Source organism: Myotis daubentonii, chromosome 12 (genome assembly GCF_963259705.1).
Source record: "Myotis daubentonii chromosome 12, mMyoDau2.1, whole genome shotgun sequence".
Classification (NCBI taxonomy): Eukaryota; Metazoa; Chordata; class Mammalia; order Chiroptera; family Vespertilionidae; genus Myotis; species Myotis daubentonii.
Window position 1 is genome coordinate 42,581,978 of NC_081851.1, and position 26,255 is coordinate 42,608,232.

At 35.4% G+C, this 26,255-nt stretch overlaps 1 protein-coding gene across 7 annotated transcripts in view; it reads right to left on the reverse strand.

The window, feature by feature from the left end:
• AFTPH (aftiphilin) overlaps positions 1-26,255 on the reverse strand; it is a 73,828-nt gene that overhangs the window by 12,894 nt on the left and 34,679 nt on the right. For 2 of the 7 annotated variants that reach the window (XM_059659648.1, XM_059659647.1), the window contains 6 exons: positions 19,152-19,306; positions 17,196-17,322; positions 16,508-16,564; positions 8,371-8,493; positions 1,857-1,917; positions 263-346 (listed from right to left, as the gene is read on the reverse strand). In XM_059659648.1, coding sequence (XP_059515631.1) covers positions 263-346; positions 1,857-1,917; positions 8,371-8,493; positions 16,508-16,564; positions 17,196-17,322; positions 19,152-19,306 — 607 coding nt within the window. Of the gene's footprint in view, positions 1-262; positions 347-1,856; positions 1,918-8,370; positions 8,563-15,505; positions 15,973-16,507; positions 16,565-17,195; positions 17,323-19,151; positions 19,307-26,255 lie in introns of those variants that run through there. The other 5 variants (XM_059659649.1, XR_009447943.1, XM_059659650.1 and 2 more) reach the window with 5 other exon arrangements.

The following is a 26,255-nucleotide window of genomic DNA, read 5'->3' on the forward strand; positions in this document are numbered from 1 at the left end:
GACATTAGGACTGTTTTATTCCTAGAAATGACTTTGAGCTCTGAATATTACACTCTGAGAAAGTTTTCTTTAAAATACATTTCACATAAGTCATTTGCTATAGTCAGCTACTGGAAAATAACAACAGACAGGTGAAAGAAAAGTATTAGAAAGACATCATAGAGAATACAATCTACTTATTTCCTTGTTTATAGGAAAGTCAAGTGATGTGGTCATGCTTTCAGTAAATAAACTAGAATTGTGGTTTTGACACTCTGCTGACCTGGGATTGTGGTGCTGCTGCTAGAGCTACTGTCATCCACGGGCCCAAAGAAATCAAGGTTCAGAAGAGTGGAACCTCCACTAGCTTGAAATTCAGTGACCGTGTTGGTAGGCAGCCACACAGAAGGTAAGCCAAGGGAGGAGGGGTTATGTGTAAAAAGGGGTAAGACACACACTTGAACATGCAGGTTATAATTAGTAGTCATTACACATTTTAAAATCAACATTAAAACAATGTGTACAGTATTAGTTTTTCATTACTAAGGACATTTCTGAAGTAACAATTTAATTTGATGTACATTTTCTCATGTACAAGGTAAATAATTTAACACTTTAGTAAGGTTTTAGTTAGAAGTTCAGTTCTTTCAATCAAACTCGAAGCCATAGCAGAAAGACCAAGGAAAAATATACCCGTTAAAGGGAAACAATACTTTAATCTCAACCCAACATTAAATCACTGCATATGCCCAAATCAATCTTTCATGTTAGTAATGCTGGTTTCCAATTAATAATGTTTAAAAAGTGACAAAGTTTTCAGTTTTAGGACACACACCAATACATTAATTTAGTTTAAAATAAAACAATATGTCATAACTGCCCTACCCTGATGTGCAACCTCAAGCTGTACTGTTCCCCTTTAACTCTGAAACAGTAATCAGAAATAATATACATTTTTAAAGAAGTTGTTTGTTAATAAAAAGCACGATGATTTGACTAAATAAGACACCAGACAACAGCAAGAGGTGCATCCAGGCTTTCCTTCAGCACTGTTATTCAATTGGATGCTTTCCAAATATCCTAGCCCCCATTCTAAGGCAAAACTGACAGAATTCTTTAGGCAATGGCTCAAACAACTGATGACGTAAAGGAGTGAAGAGTAATTGTATCTTAGGGTCAAATTAAAACTTGTGGTGTCAACAGATTGGAAAGTTAGCGTTTCATGTTATTTTAAAGACTCCACATTACTAAAATCAGCTTTTCCTTTTTCAAGAATTTCTCTTAAAGCCGTGAGTGAAAACAATTATTTCTGGAACTACTTACCAGCATTTTGAGATAAATTTTAGAAAAGGATCATGAAAATCATTCACTTCCTATTTGCATATAAGTGCTCTATAAAATATTATTAAATCTGAAAACTACATTGAATCAATAAATATGGGTCTATTTGCATTGTTTTTAGTTAAATAACTGTGCTTTGTGCTTTAAAGCAGCTTCTGGTCACAAGACTTTGCATCCAAGAAAATTTTATAAATTAAAAACTGCAGAAAAAAATTTCAAGTAAATTGACCCTACCTAAAATACCATTTAAACTACCTACATATTTGTAAAAAATAAAGACGTTTTTTGACTTAAGATGAAGAAATTAAAAATGTACCTAACTACTACTACCTATATTTAGCCATTAATGCTAATTAATAGTAGTAATGGCTGACTTCTTGAGCAAATACTATTCAGAAAGAAAGCCTGAATTTCCAAAGATAAGAATAAGAAGTTATGTTCAAACAAAAAAGGAAATCAGCAGAGAGAAGTTTGTCTGAACTTTGTAGCTTTCTTAACTCTAGCTCTGGTGCTAGAGGCTCTACGGAGAGACGTACCATCTAAAGGGTTAGTAAGGCCACTGCTACTCCAGTCAAACTGGACGGGTGGTAGAGACTCCTAGAGTTGAAAACCAAAAAATCAAAATTAATCAGTACAGATTGTATCAACAAAAAGAATCCTTTACAAATAAAAAATCTATTATATTATAGCAAGATAATTAGGCAATAAAATTCCTAAAGACAAAATTGGGATAATTTACAATTTCAGAAGGTTACCTGCAAATAATATTAACCCAAACTGAAATTGCAAAATTTACAAACAGTACAGCTTGACATTGAAAAAGTTGTATCTGAAAAATGGAATTATCTTTACAGTTCAAACAGAAATTTATGGACTGTTTCCATGTCAAGATTTCAATCAATTCTCAAATCATTATTTAAGCTATTGGCTTTATTACAATAAAAACATTAAAATGTATAAAATATCAGACCCTTTTCACTAGTGTGATAACTTTAAATGACTTGGCACTTAAAAATAGCATAATGCAATAGAGAAGGTATCCTACTAGAATTGAGGAAATTTGGGTGATCTGAAACTGAGCAACTACTCAGTAACTATTTGTATGACCATATATGGTTAATTTAGTTGGTCTCGTTATATACAAAATGAGAAAGTTCAAAGTCCTAGGTCTCTGGTTCTTTACAATTTTCCAAATTGTACATATAAGATGGAAAGTAATACAAAACATTTCAAAAATGAGTATCGCTTTAAGAATATTCTTTTTTGCCGTGGTCGGTTTGGCTCAGTGGATGGAGCGTCGGCCTGCGGACTGAGGGGTCCCGGGTTCGATTCCGGTCGAGGGCATGTACCTGGGTTGCGGGTACATCCCCAGTGGGGGGTGTGCAGGAGGCAGCTGGTCGATGTTTCTCTCTCATCGATGTTTCTGACTCTCTATCCCTCTCCCTTCCTCTCTGTAAAAAATCAATAAAATATATTAAAAAAAAAAAGAATATTCTTTTTTTTATTTTAAGAATATTCTTGGTGAGAAAAAATTATGGTTTTTGGTTTTCTTTCTTTCTTTCATGTTGGGGCAGTGTTGACAACACTTACTGAAATAACCTATTGTTTTATTAGACTCAGTATCAACATGTTATCTTTTTTTTGCATTGCTTTACTGTATGTGTGTGTGTGTATGTGTATATACATATATATATGTATATACACATACACACACATATACACACACACTTTATTGTAAGGTAGGTACTATTTAAACTTAATACTCATTTTTTTTTTCTGTGTAAAGACATTGAAAGGAGCATGAAACCATTATTTCTGAAAGTCTAAAACCATGATATTGTAATAACAATTATCTTCATAACAGGGATACCAATGACAGGCATGCTACTATGAGCATCTAGTTGTCCCATATTAGGTCAGGGGAGGGATATAAACAAAGTAAAATGCTACTTTAGTGGGAGCCAGGGGTTAGGGATAGTTGTGGGAGTGGGGTGAGGAGTGGGCAGTGGAGCAGGAAGTATTGAGGGAGTTCTTTGTGCCGATGGAGGAGTTCTATATCTGGATTGCAGTGTGGTTATATGAATATTTCCACATGATAAAAATGACACAGAACTATGCACACATATTGTACAATGGTCATATTATTTGTGTAATATTGTACCATAATTATGTAAGATGTAAACATGAGGGAAACTGGTGAAGGGTATAAGGTACCTCTTCCATATTATCTTTGCAGCTTCCAGTGAATCTATACTTATTTTAACAAAAAATGGTGAAAATCTAGTTTATAACCTAGTTGTAAGACTGATAAACAAATTTTAGAAAAGGTCTTCTTTAGCTGATCTCAAAAACAAACAAATAAAAAGCTCTAGATAGGCATTCCAACAGATTCAACTAATATATTCTACTTCTACACCTTTAGTCATATTCAACATTGACTGAATGGACAAAACCCAATTTATGTAGTAACAAAATTTCTGGATAAATGGAGCAAAGCTCTTTCATTAACATTTTACCTAAATGATGTCAAGTAGTTGGATACTTAGAAATACTTCAGTGATCTGCTAAAATTTTAGCTTTTCATATAGGTGTGTATGGCATTTTAAAGACACAGCCGGGCGGGGACAAAAGTAGGTTTACAGTTGTTTGTATGGAAAATAATAAAATATTAATAAATAATAATACAAGAATAAACTGTTTTGAATACTCACAACTGTAAACCTACTTTTGCCCCACTCTGTATAATAATGAGGTGCTAAAACACAAATCAACATTTTGTAGAAATGAGACAGATGGAAAACAGGACATCTATGCAATTATAGGCTAACTAATGACATTGACAAGGCAACTAAAAAAGAAAAGCATTGTAATGAAGCATTTTAAAACAACTTGAAGCAATGTGGTATGATTACTGTGGAGACAAAAGCACTAAAAAAACAAGGTTATAAAAATAGCAAAAAAAAACAAAACAAAAAAACAGACTAGAGACACAATACTTGTGTTCTCTGGTCTTAGCTACCATTGATAGATGATTTGGGATATATTACTTAGCCTTTCCAAACATGTATTATAAAGGAGACCACAATTATAATTTTATTCTTTTTTCTAACTCTAAAATTCACAACTGAAATAGCCACATCAAGTAGCCTACAAGAGGAAGTTTGCTAGTGGTGACTAGGTGAATAACTGCTAGTCAGAGAGTTGAGTCTACTTATTAGTGAATGAAATCTATAATAATGAAAGTGTAATATGCTAATTAGACTGGATGTCGTTCCAGACGACCTTCCAGATGAAGCCTTCCGGATGAAGCCGGAGCTGTGAGGGAAGCCTGGGTCCTGGATGCTGGAGGGAAGTCAGTGCTAGCACCGGGGAAGGAAGGCCTATTCTTGCACGAATTTCGTGCATTGGGCCTCTAGTATGGTTATAAGTACTGATCCTACTAAGAGGGGAATCAGTAATGACACCAGGAATGGTGTGACCTTGAAATTTAGTGGATAAAGATAAAAATAAGACAACAAAAGCATCACTACTGCTTTTTACCTATAATCTGTTTTTCTTAGAAAAAACACCATTAACAGTTGCTAATAAGTTATTAAATTCCTAAACAAGAGATGCAATGGTTAAAAGATTAATGAGTACAAACTAATTTGGAAGAAAAATTCAGTGGGTACCACAATTGAGCTAGAATAGACAGAACAAAAAGCATGCAGTCACAATGAGAATTATATAACTAAATTTGAAAGTCAATGTTTACTGCTGCCCAAAACAAACACTTTATAAAAGGAAGGTTTGAGATATATACACACACACACACACACACACACATTCTCTAGAGGCCTGGTGCACGAAATTCGTGCATGGGAGAGGGGTCCCTCAGCCTGCACCCTCTCGCAATCCGGGACCACTAGATCCTAACTGCTTGCCTGCCTGCCTGCCTGATCACCCCTAACCACTCACCTGCCTGATCGCCCCTAACCACTTGCCTGCCTGCCTGAGCACCCCTAACTACTTGCCTGCCTGATCACCAAGGACCCAGGCTTCCCTCCTCCGGCTGGCCGCAGGCACCCAGGACCCAGGCGGCTTCACCCGGGCCAGCACCCAGGACCCCGGCTTTGTCAGGAAGGACATCTGGAAGATGTCCGGTCTAATTAGCATATTGCCCTTTTATTAGTATAGATATATATATTTTGTGGCGGGGGTAAGGGGAGGGAGAGAAAAGATATTAAACAGGTCTTTCCTGACACATTTTGTTAAGTTTCTAGCATTAAAGGCTATACAGCTTTTTAATCTGAAAATTATGAGTAGCAGGAAGACATAACAGCCTTACTGCATGGCCAAAAAGTAAAGTAAAAGTAATATGTATGTTGCAGGCCAAAGAACAGTGGTAAGAAATAGCACTTTATATAAAGAGATCTTTACAATGTATAGCAGATGTTTGTTAAATATTTTAACTTTAATCACAAGTATGGAGCCAAGCAAAGATCTCACAATTTAGTGATGGCAGTCAGGCATCCCAACACAAAATTCTGATATGCATACTGAAATCTGTTTGAGTGTGTTTGTATATATTAGAATGAAGACTTACATAATCTCAAGTCAATTCAGAAATAAGTATGAACAACTTCCATTGGGAAATATTATTTTCATTGGTTCCCGAAAAGCCTAAAAACTAAAGCTAATGAGGATCACAAACTACAACAAAAAAGTATAAAATAAATTTTTTAATTCACTATTTTTTTTAAAGGGGAGAATGATGATTTTTATTTTTTAAATATATTTTATTGATTTTTTACAGAGAGGAAGGGAGAGGGATAGAGACTTAGAAACATCGATGAGAGAGAAACATCAATCAGCTGCCTCCTGCACACTTTCTACTGGGGACGTGCCCACAACCAAGGTACATGCCCTTAACTGAAATCATACCTGGGACCCTTGAGTCCGCAGGCTGACGCTGTATCCACTGAGCCAAACCAGTTAGGGCTATTTTTTTTTGAATAAAGAAATGTGTGCACTAACAGAATAAAAGGATATGTTTGATTAAAAGGACTTTTATAAAAGTAGTAAGAGAGCAAGTTCCATTTTTTAACAAAAAAGTTAGATGTGCTTAATGTTGCTAAAAATTTCTATACTTGCCTATAAATAGGGAGACAGTAATCCTTTGATTGCAAGTACAGAGGGGTATATGTGCATGAATAGATGGCAACATACTATGGAGCTGCAACTAACCTCCATTACATTAACACATCAATTTCCATTAAAAGTCTTTCATTAAATTGACACATGTTTGTATTAGGTCACCTAGATTTTTTTTTAGTCATGTCGATAATTAGATTATATAATAAAGATATGTGTAAGGTATGACTAGAATGAAATACATAAAATCGGCCAGTTTTGGTAAAATAAACAATAGTTTATGGGGCTGTAATACATAGACTTGGATAGAAGGAGGAGAAGAGGGGAAGGAGGAAAGCAAAACTAGTAACAAGTGGCCTCCAATAAGAACAGCACCATTTTTAGTAAATGAGCCAGCATTGTGAGTATAAGAACGCTGATTAAGGTAGACATGGAAATGAGTTCTAGAATTTTGGAATCTGCATAGGTAAAGCAGGCATGGGAGGGCAGTTGATATCCAGAGGGCAATGAAAAGAGGATAAATCTAAGGACAGATTCTACCTACTGAGATATTTTGCCCAAGCCATTTACCTATTACCCAAAAGAGTTGGTAAAAGACCAGGCATTTTAACGCATTAGGCCTCTGCTCATGAATTCAAAGGGATGTTTAGTTGTGCCCAGGTATAAACCACAGTGGTACACAACAGAAATATTATGCTTCTTGAAACACACTTGACAGGGAAGGACCTTAATTTATATCATTATTTTCTAAAGTATGTTTTTCAAAACACTAGTGCTGCAGGTGTTAGAACTCTTCTCCCCTAGTCCCTGCAGAAAAGAGTCCTGTGGCCAACAACATTTGATACATGAATGACAATTACATAGGGTTATTCACTACAGGATTCTTCCGAGTCCTTAATGTATGTGTTGTGAATCTCTGGTGGGTTAAGGCATGATATGAAATATTTCCCAAACTTATTCCACCCTAAAGCACTTCCTTAGTGTTGCATCTCTGGGGATTAGTATTTAATGGAGCACACAATTTGGGAAAGGCTGTCCAAACATACATTTTTGTGTTAGATATAATTGAAGATGATATTTAAGATTAAGAAATGACAAACACAGCAAGGATATGTTTTAGAAATGGTAATGTTCACTTAAAAATATCAATCTTCTAAAAAACAGTATTTAACCAGCACTAAATCTGTTTCTGATCTGATGTGGGAAAAGTAAGCAACCTAAAATGCTTCTTTTCCTCAGATAAACAGCGACAGGGAGACTTTGATATTATATATATTAGACTAAAATAAATTTTGTGCTTAAATGTGCTAAGCAGGTAAAGAATAAGAAAGGTAAAAGAGCTTTCTTCTTTTCTTAATCGATAGTTTTGTTAAATGTCACATCATTTTCAAGTTAAGTAATAGTTTTATTCAAACTTCCCAAACAACAGTTTTTGATGTAATAAACACACCTAAACTTTATTACTTTATAAAATTTTGCAGGCTTCAAGAAAAACACACAATAGCAGACTTGGAGAGTGGGTATAAATGCAGTGTTCCCCATTTTTGAGGATATCCAACACTTATCAGATTTGTGTGTAATGCTCACAAAATGTTCAAGCTGCAAGGGACTTTTAGAGATGCATGTTTCAAAGTCTTCATTTTAAAGGAAAAGAGACTAAGTTTTAGATAGGTTTAAAGGACTTTTTCATGACCAGCCAGTTCTCAATTTGTGCCTTTCTATTCTTAGAAATGAAAGATAATTTGTTCATTGTATTCCAAGGGATGTTATTTAATAAGTAATCAAAATCACACCCATCATGAAGTCAAATTTTTAAAACATTTGAAAAACTAAAGTCTATACATGTGTGTCCAGTGTGTGTGGACATACATGTATAGATATGCCTGAACGTATCTATACACATACAGATATTTTTACCTGGAATTGGTCAGATGTACATGTATTCATTTCTGGTGACATGGAGGTTGTCTGACCGATGGAAGCAATTTTTTCTGCAGCAGATAGTGGTTTCAAGGGTTCCTTGGTGGGCTCTAACATACCCTGAAAAAGGTATATTAGCCATTAATTTGGGGTGGGGGATCAACCCATAAACTTTATAAGAAACTTAATCTATAAGGAAGCAGAAAGGATAAAACAGGTTATTTGGAAAGTTACTAAAGACAAAGGAACGATTCTTAAATTTTGTTTAGAGAAAATTTTATTGCACTATAATGGAAACTATTTCACAATAATACCTTGGGAACCCAAACTTTTTGAAGTAAGACCTTGTATTTTAAATCAAATTTGTTTTAAAGTACTTCGTTATCACTGCCACACAAAAGCAAAAGCACAAGCTGTGATGGCGAGGAAGGAGAGAGTCTTTAAGAGGCAAGCACAACAGATATTACGTCCCAACCCTAAGAATCCAACAATTTTATGATGTTTCTGACACTGAAACCGTAGGAAAAGGCACCCTTCATACACATTACACCATGGTGGTGCTTGGAGAACTGAGAGCTAATTTACCATTTGCAACAGCATGGATGGAACTGAAGAGCATTATGCTAAGCGAAATAAGCCAGTCAGAGAAAGATAAATATCATATGATCTCACTCATTTGTGGAATATAATGAACATAAACCGATGAACAAAAACAGATCCAGAGACAGAGAAGCATCGATCAGACTGTCAAATCTCAGAAGGAAGGTAGGGGAGGGTGGGGGTAAGGGGGAGAGATCAACCAAAGGACTTGTATGCATGCATATAAGCCTAACCAATGGACACAGGGAGTGAAGGCATGGGTGGGGTGGGGTGGGGAGGCAATGGGGGGATAAAGACACATATGTAATGCCTTAATCAATAAAGAAAAAAAAAAGAGAGCTAATTTTAAAACACACTGTATAATGTGATGACGTCTACATGCTTCAATGGGAATCTAGTATTTCTGGCTCAGCTAAAATATGGGAACCTTATGTGCCGGTCAGGGGTGGAGGGGTGGGCAGGGTAGGGGAGGCCGGGGGAAGGTCAATGGGGGGAAAAAGGAGACCTATGTACTACTATTCGTAATACTTTAAACAATAAAATAAAATTAAAAAATAAAATAAAATAAAATATGGGAACCTTAATACTTAGTTCTTTGGACTGGCAAAGCAGAGACACAACCATTTCAGAGGAGAAAACATCTTACTAGTACATGTTCCACTAGGTGTGTAAAAATCTAATATGCTCTTTGAGTTAGAAAGAAAGACGTTTGGAATAGATGTAGAAATAAAGAAAAAAAAAATCAGTATTTTGCATCAACACTCTACCAAACACTAAATATAATGAGTTACTGGCCTGAAAAAAGCCAAGCTTTTACACATTTAAAACTAATACTTGGATTTTTGAAATGTTAATGAAGTCTGTTCCAAAGTTAACTTTAAGACCTCCAAAAGAAAGTTCAGTAAAATTGTCTCTGTTACAAAAATTTGCCAAAGTAAATGCCTTAATAATAATAATTGGATTTGAATCTCAAGAAATTATGTAGCTACAAATTTGCTTCTTGACTTTCCCCAGAGAAAAATGGTCGTTTTAAAGTCAAGGGCTGGGCCAGGCCTGTTTGCCAGCCTCAGGTATGGTTTTCCAGAGCTGCTGGGGACTTGAGACCTTAAAGTTTACTGAATCAAATGATAAAAACTTATGTCTAGGTATTTTGAAGTGACATAATACATAATATTGATCTGAGTGTGCCTCGTACGAAATCTAGAGGGTAGAATTGAATCTGCTGGTTGATTGTGCATTATATTTTTGAAATTTATTCTTAAAAATGTTACTGATTAAGAAATGCTAAATATTTGACTTGCCAGCTAAAAGTTTAAGGTTCGGATTGAATTGGGAGAAATGTGTAGTTGTGGTAGCTAGATGCCTAAAATGTAGAAATTTTTGAGAAAATAATTTTTGCTTTCTCTGAAATAATTAGGAATTCAAAATATGCTGCTTATTGGTCTGATTAAAAAAAAGAAAGAGGGTTAACTCTGTGATCTCAACTGAAATTCTTAATACAAAAACCAGTTTAAATTTAATTGCAAAGAACAGTGCAGACAGCCATCACTTTGGGCTGCGTGATTTGGCAGCCATGTGGCCATCATGGCGGCTGCCATGTGTCTCACTTTAAAATCCTACATATTATTTATTAATTATAATGGAGTCTAAAGGTATACAAATTTTATATTCTCTATGTCATTTTACAGAGATTATTACTTACCAAAATTGTTGTCTTGGAATGTTAAAAGCAAAGTTTTTATCAAATCTATAACCATGCCACTTTTAAATTTTGTCATTCGTAGACAGCTTTATTCTGATGCATTTGTAGGTATATTATATGTTTGGGAAAAAAATCCAAAGGACTCTGACTTAATCTAAATTGCAGGCTTGTAAGCAGGTCATATTTTTAAACTGGATGAAGATTTATAGAACTTCAAGGAATAACTGAATTCAAAACCTACTGGCAAATAATCAGGATAAATAAAAATAACTATGGGTCTAAATGAATTGAGGATAAATATTCTTATGACTGTTTAAAATGGAAGGTCTGAGGCATGGTTATGCATTTTTGAAGGACATAGAAAGAAGGTTTGAAGACTAATTTGAAAGTATGATATTTGTGAAGGTTTTGTTATGTGATGAGAAGGAAAAGAGAAATGTTAAAAGAAAGTTGAATGCATGATAGGCCAGTAAGCTGGAACAAGTAGAATAGGGAAACTGAGCAGAAATCCTATCTTCCTTAAACCAAGGACACTTGGAAGTAAATAATTTGCATTTGCCTCCCTAAACAAAGGTTAAATCGTTTATGTCAATCTGATTAGTGTCATTTGCCGCCCACACCCAAGGACAAATGAAGTTAGAAAATAAGCCTTATTTTGATTGGTTCTTTTAGAATGTATGTTAAGGAATTTTAAAATTGCTCAAACCTTGCTGCTTTGGGTCCAGTTCTGCGTGTGTAAGAAGGGACAGAGTAAGGTTTAGTAGCAGGAGTGAAGAGGCAGGCAGGGCAGGAGCAGGCCAGAAGAAGCCGGCAAGGCCATCCAAACCACCCAGCCGCTATTGGCCAGAGCCGCCTCGGACGGGCAACAGCTGACTCTGACTAGGACAGACTGGGCCCTTTCCAAATGGACCCCCATGAGCCGATGGTCGAAATGAAAATCGGAGGCCAGACTGTGAACTTTATGGTTGATACAGGAGCAGAGCACTCGGTAGTTACTCAGAAGGTAGCTCCCCTCACCATTATTGGAGCTACTGGGACCACAGCTGCAGACTGTTCTGCCGCCCCCGCTGATGTCAGTTAGGCGGCCACCAGATGGTTCATGAAGTCCTGTATTTGCCAGAATGCCTGTACCCCTTTCTTGGACGTGATCTCTTATGGAAATTACAAGCCGCCCATAAGCTTGTTCGAGACGCCCTGAGAGTGCCACCTCGGACTCTGTACATCCTTTCCAGCCTGGGGACTCGGTGTGGGTAAAGAAGCTCACTATCCAAGGACTCGCCCCAACTGGAAAGGACTATACACTGTCGCCCTGCTGACGCATCCAGACCTGGCTACACCACTCCCCGCTCCTGCACCAGGAAACGGCCTTGATCCCGGCAGCCAGCGGCCTCACCCGTGAGAGCCAGGAGGAGGCTCGACGTCCGCAAGAGTGGAACTGGACTTCAGTGAGGACAGTACTAATGGGGACCGTGGCACTAGGGCACTTGGTAACTGTAAGAACATTTTTTTTTTTCTAGTCAGTGAGAAAGTCCAGGGACAAGTGGGGCTAGATGCACAAGGGGACAGGAGAGCAGGAACAGAATAGAGAATGCCCCTAAAAGAGGTGGGGCGAGTAAATGAAAATTAAATGTGCCAAGCTGGCAGTTTAGAAAAATTAATTCGGTCAAACTACTTGTAGTTAGGGGGTAGTACAATCCCCTAACTAGTAAAGATGAGTCCATGATTTGACTCATGTACATAAAACCAGTGGGAAATGAAGTATGGTACCTATTTGCTTTGCTTTACAGTGGAAAAGTTATTTTGATTTTCTGAATTGTATACATCATCCCATTCGATTGAATGACCATCCCATTGATTGTTATCTTACTGGTTTTGGAAAGCACATTCTTCTGTACCTGGGAAACAGGACAGTGCAATTATCCTAGGTTGTTTTAGTGACCACAGATAATGCATTCCAGTTGACTCAGTAGTCCCAAGGCCAGGGCAGCGCAATTACTCTAAATTTAATGAATTCCTGGCAACTCAGTGGTCTCAAGACCCGAGGGCTCTGGATAAGGTGTTTCTGTAAATTCAGTAACCCCGAGACCCAGAACTATAATTAACATGCTTAATTCTGCTTCTGTAAACTGCTTTTTTTGTGGATCAGGTTCCTCATTCCAAACCCTGGGATGTAACCAATACCTTTGTGATTTTTGTGTTCATGATATGTAAATGTTATACTAGATGCAGAAAAGCAAAACTTAAGACAAACAGCAAAAAGACTCAGATCATGATGGCTCAAAAATTAGAAATGATCCAGAATACTTTTTAACAAGGACATATAGGACCTGACTGCCTCCCATTTACCTGCCCTTTTTAAAATAATAATAATTCGACCTTGAATGCCATCTAAGGTTATGGTCTTACCCCACCCATCCCCAGTGGTCCACCTGTCCAGCAAGACATGCTGACATTGAGACATCCTAGGAATGAGCCTTCCTAGCACCGTGGGACTCCATTATCCAACCAAAAGGTTGGTCATCAATGCATCCTTTGGATTGATTTATGACCAAAAGGGGGATGTGTGGACGAAAGGGGCCACACGCTGACCTGACAAGCTCAGGGAAGGCCTGCGTGGCAGCCTAGCAGACTCAGAGACCTAAAATAACCACAAAGGATGGTCTGAAATTAAACTTTAACTAAAAGCAGTTATGGTGGGCAGTTATGTCCTAAGCCAGTATCTTCACTGACAAGATCAACTTTGATCCTTACTGAGCCCATTTGCCTTTTTGCCTCTAAGATAACATTCCCTTGAAATGTCTGGGTAACTTGTAACTTCCCTTATTCTGGAGCCCCTGGGGCACAACCAAATGTTCTGAGCGCCAGGACAGATACTACAAATTCCTTCATTATCATGTTAATTGATCCTGTCCCCACCTAAGTATGTGTCCAATCATTTTACTTTTTATCCTATCACAGAGGTTTCCCTGCTTCGCTTAATCCCACCTCCTTAAATCTGTCACCAATGAATTTCATATATAAATACAGATGTAACCCTGCCATTCTCTGGAGCACTATCTCAATTTGTTGAGGTTCTGCTTCCCGGCATATGTTGACAGCTTGGCTCAAATAAACTCACAAAAATTCTTTACAGGTTTCAATGGTTTTTTTACGTTAACAATTGTAATGTGAATATCCCATGGGTTGTGGTCATACTGGTCTTAGAAAGCACATTTTCCTTTACCTGGGAAGGACAGCACAGTTATCCCAAGGTCTGAGGGCTCCAGTTAACGTGTCCCTGTTGACTCAGTGTTCTGGAGACCCAAAACTGCGATTAGGTAACATGCTGTTTCTGCTTCTGTAAACTGCTTTTTTGCAAACCAGGTTCCTCATTCCAGACCCCAGGGCTCTAGATAAAGTGTTTCTGTCAATTCAGTGATCTGGAGACCCAAAACTATAATTTAGATAACATGCTGCTTTGCTTCTGTAAACTGCTTTTTTGCAAACCAGGTTCCTCATTCCAGACCCCAGGGCTCTAGATAAAGTGTTTCTGTCAATTCAGTGATCTGGAGACCCAAAACTATAATTTAGATAACATGCTGCTTTGCTTCTGTAAACTGCTTTTTGCAAATCAGGTTCCTCATTCCAAACCCTGGGATGTAATCAATACCTTTGTGATCTTTGCCTATATAAATCTGGTATTGCGGCCATCTTATCACTATGAGGTTTGGGGAATGGCCCCTCATAGTCCCGGATTGCAATAAATGTGACTCTTTAATTAAAAAAAAAAAAAACACAACAAAAAAAACCCCCATAAACAAAACAAAGAAAACCCTAATACTTGATAAGTTCCTGAGTATTTATCAAGCAGACCAAATAAAAATCTCCTTCTACTGGGAATGGAGTGGGGAGTAAGGGGGGAGGGATGCAAAATCAAAGCTGCTAAGTTAATGTTAGAATCTGTAAATTTCTAGAACCTCCCTCTCCAAAAATATAGAGCATAAGCTCCCTAAAGCAATTTACAGATTGAAGTCATGCTCAACTCCCCTTGCATAACTGTGCCCTTATACAAGGAGACAATGCATTTGGCAATTACTAGTCTTAGCCAACTTTTCTAATGTGAACTATCACTTAAACCAGTGGTTCTCAAAGTAGTCCTCAATCAGTAGTTTCTGCATCCCCTGGGAACTTGTTAGATGTGCAAATTCTTGAGCCCCACTCCAGACCTACTGAATAAGAAACCCTGAGGATGGTGCCCAGCATTCTGTGTTTTAACAAGTTTTCCAAGCACTTCACATTAAAGTCCAAGAACCAGTGACTTAAATGATCATTTCAAATACTATTCCTCCAGATGAGATCAAAATATATTAAAGATCGCACACATGAAAGGCACCACGGAAAAAATTAAGGCATAATTAAAATTTGAAGCCAGATATGAAAAAGAGTAAGTTTCTAAATGTAAAGCATTACTAAAATGAATGAGAAAATGATGCATTCACTAAATCAACTTTGGAATTAAAATCTTATAAAAATAGTAAATTATTACTAACAAAGATTGTAATTAAGTTAGCAAAATAAAGCATAAATATTCATCTCTAACCTCTCACAAAACTTCAAGAACTGGCTAATGTGATGAGTCTACAAATAAGCATTAAGTAGGTTATTGCTGAATGAAAGCTCTCATAAATAAAATTCATATTTCCTACTTAGAATATGACAGTAACACCAACAACTTCTGGAATGCTATTCCTTGAGGAAAAAAAAAAAGAAATACAAATAACCAAAACTTTAAATAAATATTCTGGATTATATTTATCTACAGCAGAAAAGAGTGTAAGGATAATCAAGGTGTTTTGAAAATATAAGATAACTATTTATTAAGGAACAGAAACTGGTAAGAATGAACGCAGAAAAGTTTTTGTCCAATTCCACAAAACAAAACTACAAAACAGAACAAAGCAAAATGGTCCAATTCAATACCAATAATTACAGCTTATTCATGGGAAAAATTTTTAGATTAAAGAAAGGTCAAGCTCCACAGCAAACTCATTTTTACATGCACACAAAGAGCTAAAATTTATATTCCACACCAAGGGTTCCTTAGCTTTTTCTTTCTTTCTCAAATATAGTTATTTTCAAGTTATTGGCAAAAAAAAAATTTAAATATTTTTAGTTTAATGGATAGGACATTTTAATTCACCAATAACTCAATGAATGACACACCAAAAACCGCAAACAAATCCAACTTTAAAATGTGACTGAATCTTGGTATGGTACAGAATGAAAATTCCTCAGTTATCCTGGACTACCTGGCATATCTAAAAAAACAAAACAAAACAAAAACAAAATTCAACACATTTAAAACATTAATGGTAACACTAAGGACCAATTATGGATCGTGGTCATTTTCTGTTACTATAATTTTGTACTTCCAAGCTTTTATATACATCTATAGTTTCATTATTTAAATTGATCACAACTGGATTAACACAAATGGTATCTAAGTCTTCAGATATTTTAGCTTTTTCTACTTGAAAGCAATTTAGAAAAAAGAAGAAAAATATACAAGAAAAAAGAGAAACATCCAGAAATGCATTTTACAAAGAGTTATGGGCACTAACAGTATTAAGATAAAAGTAATTTTTAATCTAAAACAAAAGTCTGGAACTAATGGAATATAAAAAATATCCTCAGATCAAGACTTAAAGGGATTTATGACATCAAAAGTGATATTATATTTATTCCCTTAATGTTCTCGTACTAAATGCCCTTAAATACATGTCATATAATGTAAATGATTTAATATAATAAATGCAGCAATGATAATACACACAAAAACATTTTTATACTTACCAATCCTGCTGCATACATGGGCACTATAACAGGTTGCTTCTTATTGCCGGTGAAGAGCTATACACGTTTTAGAGAGAAAGAGCATATATTTAGAAAATGATCTGTCATAAAATGAAATACTTTTCAAAATATGCTTGTAATGCTGTATTACATACATCAAAAATGGTAAATTGAAGAAATTGTCAAATTGCCCATATGGGGTTGTAATTTTGATCTAGTCCAAAGGTTCTCAACCTGTGGGTCCCGACCCCTTTGGCGGTCGAACGACCCTTTCACAGGGGTCGCCTAAGACCATCCTGCATATCAGATATTTACATTACGATTCATAACAGTAGCAACATTACAGTTATGAAGTAGCAATGAAAATAATTTTATGGTTGGGTCACAACATGAGTAACTTTATGTAAAGGGCTAGAAGGTTGAGAACCACTGTCCTAGTCCAATTCTTTAATTTTATAGTTAAGGGAAAACACTAAACAACTTTTTTTAAAAATAAGAAATATTGATTGGAGAAAAACTGAGATAGATTTATGTTTAAAAGTTGGCATATTCCAAATACATGAACATCTAAACCAATTAATATTTATTTTTCTGAGGAACTAGCTTATCACAGCTTGAATAGAAGTGTAATAATTTAAAAACATCCAAAGGTTAATTAAAGGATTTTCCAAGGTACTAACAAACTCACAATGTTTCGGGTGTCTATTCCCAAGGAGCACAAAAGCTTCTTGTTGCTATGGGAGCCGCCCCACTGATATCTCAAGCCATGTGCATCGTGGATATCCTGTAGCTCAGTCCACACATCCAGCAGTTCCCTGTAAAATCACGATGAAGCCACCAACAATGATTTACTCAACAGCTTTCACCACGAATTCTACTTTTAATGTGACTGTGAAATATAATACATTCCAATTAATCTTGAGTCTAACATGAATATACAACCAGTATCTGAATTAAATCAACAGCCAACACTTACAGTTATTAGAAAAGTAACTAAGTTAAGCTCATTTGAAACAATATGCCAGTAATCAAGCACAAATTTAGCCTGTATGTTGTTTTTTATATTAAAGCAAAAATATTTAAAAGAAGGAAAGAAATCAACTCAGCATTCTACCTTCTTACTACAACCATTTAATATTTGTATTTTCTCCTTGAGTTTTGATCCCCCAAAGCACAGTTGCAATTCTATCATATATATAATTTTGTATCCTTTTTTTAGATTTTAAGCATTTCCCCATTTACATATGTATTTTTCAATGGCTGTGTAATGTACTATTAAGGCCAATGCACCATCATTTATTTCGCTATACTCCTACGGTTTTAAATAAGATGTACTGTTCAGCTCTTGTTAGTAAGGCAAGAGTATCTTCATGTATTTTATGGTGTGTGTTGTTGTTGAGTTGTGTTATTTCCTTAGAATGAATCTTCTGGAAAGAGATTCCTGGTTCTAAGACTATGAACTACCTGTACAACTAGCAATAAAAAAAGCCCACAAAAACAGTTTTAAGCTGGCAAAAAATAAGCTTTTTTGTCCCCTTCTCTTCTCATATTATCACCCCAAAACAAAAACCAAGAAGCAAAAATAATCTCTATCTTCAATGAAATTAAAAGATACTTAAGATCCTGAGCCACAAATACTAAGGTCACAGAGAGCGATAAAGGAAAGACCTGTGGAGGGAAAGAGTAAAGAAATGCAAGAGTCCAGGAATGAAAATAACGTTGAAATTAAAACTAGAAAATCAATCTACTGGTAGACCCTCTAACAGCTAATAATTAATAAGAGTTCCAGAAAGAAAACAGAGACAATGGAAGAAGGTAACTGTCAATACCAGCGGAACTGCCCTACACTGGGGAGCAGAAGTTTCTGGACTGAGAGGTCCCATCCATTGTTCAGTCCAAGGAATGAAAAGACTCATATTTAATTGTGAATTTTCAGAACACCAGCAACAAAGGATCCTAGATTATAAATTTAATGTGAGAGTAAATTAAATAAAATAAAACTTTATCTCCTATGTACCTTTTTTCTCAGGCGCTATTAGAGGATGTGGGCTACCAAAATAGGATCCAAGTGAACAGAAATCCCCAAGACAACATGTGTTTAAGAGGACTGAAACAGGAAGATGGAAGTTCCCAGGGAAAAAATGGAATGGCCAGCCTGACAGGTTTGATCACAAGTAAAATTATATTAACAGGCTGTTGGCTGGTAGGGAAAGACTTAGAAATGGAAAAAGAGAGTCAGGAAAAAGTTGTACTATAATAGAATTAGTGGCTAAGCAAGGACCATTATTAACACGATTATGATAATGAAAATACCAAATAAAAATTTAAGTGAAAACTACAAGTATAATTGGGATGATGAAGGAGAATAGCAGGTGTAAGATCTAAATTCTCATCTACCATACTATGAAGTCAAAAGATGAAATGTAAGACTGAGTGATTAGAATAATGATTTAGAAATATCAGAAAAAAGGTAAAAAATGGAGACACATGGAGGTTTTAAAAAAATGTATTTTTAGCACAATATGATTTTTTTAAACTTTAACACAATAATGTTTCACAATCTTAATGTTTAAGATAACCTTATAAAATAGAACAGTTGACACTAACACATCTACATGCTATCTAACAACTGTCTACTACTTACCCACTTTCAGCTAAGGCCTCTCTTGTTTTTATTGGCAAGGTGTTTGTTTCCAGCAAGTGCTTCAGAGAAGTAACTTCCTCTTCAGTATCAGGGTCAACAAACATGGAAGGAAAACATGCTTCGAAAATTCGCTCCAGGCGGTTTAGTAAAGCTGTCTGTACCAAAACACCCCCCAAAAGTATATTTTCATTTCTCAAGTTTTAATGTCATATTTCTTCTTCTCCTCCATCATCATCATCATCCCCTCCCCCCCCCCCCCCCCCACACACACCCTCTGTCCATTACTATAAGACAGAGAGGGAAACTACCAGTCAGGTATAAGTGAAAGAAGCACAACTACTCATAGAACAGCTGTTTTAAATGATTACTTTAAATAATCGTAGTGATACAGTGAGGAAAATAAATGCAGCTACACAATAAGCACTATACCTGGTACTTTAGAAACATGTTATTTAATCCATTAGAAAATTCTACAAAGAAGAAATTATTACCCAATTGTAAAGTGAGAAAGCAATCTCAAAGTCTGAATAAATGTCCAAAGCAAAAACAAAAACAAATACTAGATAGCATTCATATTCTTTACACTACACTGGGATGTTTCTTACCACCACTCACATATTCTAGATTTAGGACCAATAAGATCGGATGCTTGTAAAAGTATGCTACTATAGTTGAACAAACCTTTTTTTCTTGGACATAAACTTGAATTCTGAAAGCCTTTCAGAAACATCTCTGCTGCTAAGAGAGCAAACTAAAATAGGAGAGAATGTCTCAATTTTTACTTAGAAATTCAACAGCTCATTTATTAATCTGATGGTCTGTCTTATCTTCTAGAAATTCCATTTCTCTATTTTTCTATGGTATGCATATATGTATTTTTGAATAAAACAATGCCCTTCCTCCAAGCAAAACTCATATATTTCCAAGAATTTTCACCAAGAAAGTTGGTATTTGGAGTTTTTTCATTAATTAAAACTTACTGAATTTAGATTAACTTACATTTTTGGTTACTACTAGGTTTATTCTACATGTGCAACCTACAATAACATTTCAGATACATGTAAAACTGAATAGTTCAATTTACTAATTAAACATCAAATAAGAATACAAATTGTAAACATGTTAAAGCTTGTTGGAAGATTAAGTGTATTTCTGAAATGACAACCAGTGTACAAGAAAATGCCACACCACGGTGGTACTTCCTGCCAAGTAAGGCACACAAGTTATCACTCTGTTGTTTAGTACAGTCAGCAAACAGGAAAACCAAAAGGAAAAATTTTCACAAACATATTTTCCAAACTAAAATCTCTTTTTTGAAAGTAGTATCAGAGCAAAAAACTCAACACTGCATTTACTAGTAGTCTCAGTCTTCTGCTCTCTGCAAGTTACTCTAAAATCTTTATTATATTCATGTCTGTGATATGAGAAAAGTTCTCAGTATCAATTAGGAAACTTCCAGTAAAAAGTAGAGTCAAGATCCCAAGGCTTGTGAAACTTGAGTGTGTCAAGGGGACCAGCGCTTAAAGGCTTCCACAGAGGGAATGGACAGACATTACTTTTAAACGGATCAGATAACCATCTAATTGGAAACATGAGGAGTGCTGGCATCTCCTGGGCAGGGGAGGTAAACAAAACTCACATAAGACCAAATTTTTATTTCTCTGTAAATTAAAACAGAATCGTTCTGGTATCTTCTTTGTTAAATGGGATAAAAAACAACAACAACATTTATCAAAGGAAGAAAGAAATGACTCCAAAACACATTCAATCATTTGGGCAATATTATACAACAAGTCTTAGGTAAACCAGCCAGCAAATTCTTAAATTAGTGGAATGTACTTGAGGAAACAGAGCATTACATTAACCTGATTACCTCAATATTTTACTTCTTTCCCAAACTTTTCTCATAAAGAATGTGAATTACATAGTAATTTAAAAAGAAAGTTCCATATGTGTAAGATTAGACATTACATTACACTGCTTCAAATCTATTACTGAGTGAAGCAGGCAATTTTTGCATAGAGGGTAAGATAGTAAATACTTTCGGCTTTGCAGGCCATCCATAAACAAGCAAGTGTGGGTGTGTTCTAATGAAACTTTATGTACTAAACAGGTGTCAGGACAGATTTGTCTCTTAGGCCACAGTTTGCCAACAGAGGTAGAGCAATAAACAAGTAACAAAGATTCAATCAGCCAGAGTCCACTAACCGAACAGCAATACCCAACACATATTGCCACTATATTACAGTGTCATCAAAGCAGTTCTAAATTCAATTTCTAAAAATTATAGGAGCTTTGATGGCAAGGACTATCCCTTATCTTGAATCTCTAGTACCTAAATTCCTACACATAATTGGTACAGCAATATTAACTATATCAATGTAAAATAGATTTTTTAAAAAAGCACTTCACTTTTATTTAAGACTGCAGGGGGCATATTTGTTCTATTTACAAAAGTATATCTTATTGTAAGCCATCTAAATAATTTTTGTACACAGACCGGATATATTTATATAATTATAGCATGTATAAATAATAATAGCTAAATGAATGCCTTTATGTAATGCACTATGCTTGATGCTCTACATATATTACTTGATAAAATCTTTAAAAGAAACCCTGAAAGACAAGTATTGTGTCCATGTTATAAAGTAAAGGGAGATTAATATAACTAACCAGTCACATGCTGGCATGGTGTACAGCAAGGATTTGACCCAAAGCCAGACGCTAAAGCCTACTTTCTTTTCATTAAGTCATATTTTATCCACTTTTTTTTTTGTCTTTCAAACATTTGTAGTCATTAGATAAGGTATTCAACTATTAACTGCTGATTTGCTTTAAAAGCAAATAATTTCATTCAACACAACTCATAGTTTTCAACAAAGCAAATTGAAAATTTTTACTAGTCAGTGCTATGCTCTACATTAATGTGAGGGTAACAAAAGTGCACACACTGAGCATACTAAATTTTAGCTGAGATTATACTAGTAACTAAATAAAATATTCTCATCAAATACTTAAATTTTAAATGCCTTCAACACCAAAGTCAAAGAGGATAAAGAGCCATCAGTTCTCCCTTAAATTTGGAATTTAGAAACTGGTGACTGGTTGGCTGAATACCAGTTTATATAACTTAGTCATGTCCCTTAATTCATACAAATCTCAAATGCTAAGCCTAGCAAACAGCAGTACATCTAGCCATTAAACATTTTAAGAACTGGGGGCTCTAATAAATGCAGGGTTGAAAGTCAAATGCCCTTTAAGGCAGGTGCCAGGTTCCCTTTTGATTTTCTCTATTCATGTCCAGTGCTAGGAAGCCAAACAAGGTCTACTACTTGCACAAAAGGGCACTTATATCCATAAGAGTTCCTACCTGTCAAAACTATTCTGAGAATGGAAATTAGCCCAAAGCAGCAGCTTTGCTCTCAAAATAGTCTGATGGGTAAATATAGAGCCAGAATTAGGGGTACTCCCATACAAATTCTCATTTGTCTCTATTACTTTCCGCTATTTACCAAAAAATTCAGTTGGCAACACTATTTCTTGCACCTCCGAAGACCACTTTCCAAGTTCATTTCTGAGATGATTCAGTAACAGTTAACATTTATTGAGCACTTATTATGTGCAAGGCACTGTGCTAATTAAGGACCTTTAGATGCACAATATTATTTTATCTTCATAGTAAGAGTTTTGAAGTAAGTACTTTGATCATTCTTTAAATCTGAGGTTCAGGGAAGTGGATAACGCAAAGTTAGTGCTGAAACATAAATCTGAATCTAGCAGTGGGACTCTGGAGCCTTGCTTTTAGCACTATACTATGCCCAGGACTAAGTTACACAGTAGGCATTGGGCTTAGGGCCCACAATCATTTTAGGGGTTCATGAAAATGTTTTACTATCTAATATTAACATTCTCATCTTTATACCGTTATAAAAGAAAAATTTAAGTATCTTTTATGGGGAAGGAGCTCACAAAAGTACTATGTGGCCTTGGCTATACTACTCTCCAAAGGTAAACTGGCTTTTGTAACTTACTTGTTTTCCTATCAGAGTCCTTTATTACCGTAAGTGTTTTTATATTTTCATTTTTTTTCAAATCAGATAGGATTTCTGGGAAAGCAAAAACAATTAACTACCCGATTGTTTAATTCATCAATGGTGGACACAGAATCATGCATGAATTCCCAGTTCCGTCATACCTTCTGTCTAAGGTTGGAGGAAGAAAGCCTTAGGATATGTAAGCAGCCTTTTACCCACTTGTGCAAATAAGTCATATTATCTAATGCAGAGTTTCCCAACTGATATGCCTCAGTCACAAACAGGTTACAAGTGTTCTAAAAATATGGAAAGCTATACATAGACATGTGGTTCCCATACGGTTAATTTTAGGTGTCAACCTGATTGGGCCATGAGGTGCTCACAGGTTGATCAAACATTATTCTGGTTATGTCTGTGGAGGTGTTTCTAGATGAGATTAACACTGGAATTGGTAGACGGGATAAAGCAGATTATCTTTCCTAATATGAGTGGGCCTCATCCAAGCACTGAAGACAGCTCAAGGACTGTGGAGATAGGGACTTATCAGTCTTCAAAACACATGAGCCAATCCTCCCCTCCACCCCCCCTTCATCCATCCATCCATCCATCCATCCATCCATCCATCCATCCATCCACCCATCCACCCATCCATCTATCCTCCTGGTTCTGTTTCTCTGGAGAGTGCTAACTAATACACCTTTATTTTATAAACAGCTGGAGTATGAGCAGATTAAGTGCACTGAAGGTCTCATTCAGTTTTTCAAAGTAGTGTATAAGACCAGCACAGGTAGGGGTCCTAGACTCTGGTTCTTATGCCATTCAAATTCATATTTCCTTTAAAGTATTTTCTATTTAAGGTAATTTCTAAAATTCCTTAAACATATTTCTAGTTAGTTTTTTTTCTTTCTTAGGAACAAAAGTTGATTATTGTTAATAGTTTTAATATTGATAGCATTAGGTCTTGCTCTTAAGTGGAAGAAACATAAAATCCACTGGGTAATATAATCTCCCATTTAAAAAGATACCTTATGCCTCAACACCATTAAATATTAAGTAAGATATCAAGTACAACCTACAATTGTATACTTGTCAGTTTCCAATTTTAAACTATATAAAAGCAACTGGTTATAATATTCATGAGGCTCTAAAAAGATGCTTTGCAACTTCTACACAATTTTTGGATAAATTTAATAAAACATTTCTATCTATTTTGGAATCAAAGCCCAGAATTTCACATTTTTTTGAGGGAAAAATAACAAAAGGAACCACTATCCAAATACTTCAGATAAGCAAAGAGCTATAAGGCCAAATATTCATTTCTTGAGATATAACTGACATATAACATTATATTAATTTCAGGTGTACAACATAATGATTAGATATATGTGTATACTACAAACTGACCATCACAGTAAGTCTAGTTAACATCCATCACCACACAGTTACAGATTTTTCTTGTGATGAGAATTTTTAAGATCTACTCTCTTAGCAATTTTCAAATATAAAATACAGTATTACTAATTATAATCATCATGCTGTACCTTTCATCCTCAGGACTTATTTATTTTATAATTAAAAGTTTGTATCTTTTGACAACTTAATTTCCTTATTTTGTTGCTTACTTCTGTTTCCAGTCATAAATTGAAGTGTTCCCCAAATAAAGGAAAACTTTCACAAACCTTAGGCAGATGATTAAACAAACAAAGGTGAAAATATAGGATTAGTTATACTCAGTTTGAGAATGCTTTCTGGTGAACAAACCAATAACTTAATCTCAAAATAACATAAGCCAAAGTATTAGAGATTCTCTTCTTTTTTCTTTTTGTGATATTTTTAATGTTTAAAGCTTTCAAAACAAATCTTCATCTAAACTATTTTCCCAGTAGCATTATCAATTAGATAGGCAATAAGAAAGAATGACTCATAGCTTCCTTTTATACAGCCAATTAATATTTTTAAAAAATTACTCATTAATTACCTAAATTATCAAATAACATCAGAGTAATACTTTTCAAATTTTACAAAAGCTCAAAGGTAAATGCAGTGCTTATGACATTATCTTCTTTACTATATACTTAAGAAAAAGGCATCTTGGATATCAGTCAAGGTTCCTTTCTGGAAAATTAACAGGTAAACAAACAAACCTGTTAAAACAATACACATAATGGTCTTTTGGAAAAAAAAGGACTCTTTTGAAAGTAAAGAGGACTTTTGTCGTCATTTTGTTTTGTTTTAAATCTTAGCCCAAAAAGTGAAGAATAGTTTTGACCTCTTTCCAATTTAAACAATAGAGATACCACTACCTGCCTTTCTCTAAAATGTATAAGACTGTTAATGAGAATGAAATATATTGAACTCTAAAAAAGAAAATTTCACTGTAGAGTAAAAATATTTATCAATACATGGTCATGTATGGCTTAAATCCCCTTTGAGGTTTGCTGGACCCACTTCTGAGAATTAGTTTGTCTAACAACATTTTATAACTTTGAAAATGTTCTTCTTGGTTGATTTTTCCCTTAAGTAACAAATTATTGCAATAAAGCTACAATAACTGATTTGTCTCTTGACCCAAGGAAGAGATATTTTATTAAAATGTAAGAGCCCTGCTGGCGTAGCTCAGCAGATCCTGGAAAAGAAACTGCCGGCCACAGGCCTCCTTCCCAACAGCAGGATAAGAATGAAAGTCACTTAACTACTCACTTAGCAGGGTTTACCCATTTCCCTACCTCAACTTTCTTCCGAAGTTCTCTTCTAGCCCTTTCCAGCAGTCTCTCTATTTCAACACCCACCTCCAAGTTCTGCTCTTTTTGTGTAACTCATTCAGAAAAAAAAAAAAAAAAGCCTAAGGACTGAGCCAAATAAATCTCAGAAAGTCTTAATGCATCTTGCCACATATACTCAGTTAATTTTTAAAAAATAGATCATATTAAAAATTTTGGTGTTTCAGATTTTTTCACTCATTTTAAAATTTACTGTCATGTCATTTTATCTGCACAAAAGTCCTTTGAAGTAGATATTACAGATAACTGAGTCCAGGGGTAACTTGTCTTAAATCATAAAGCTTATA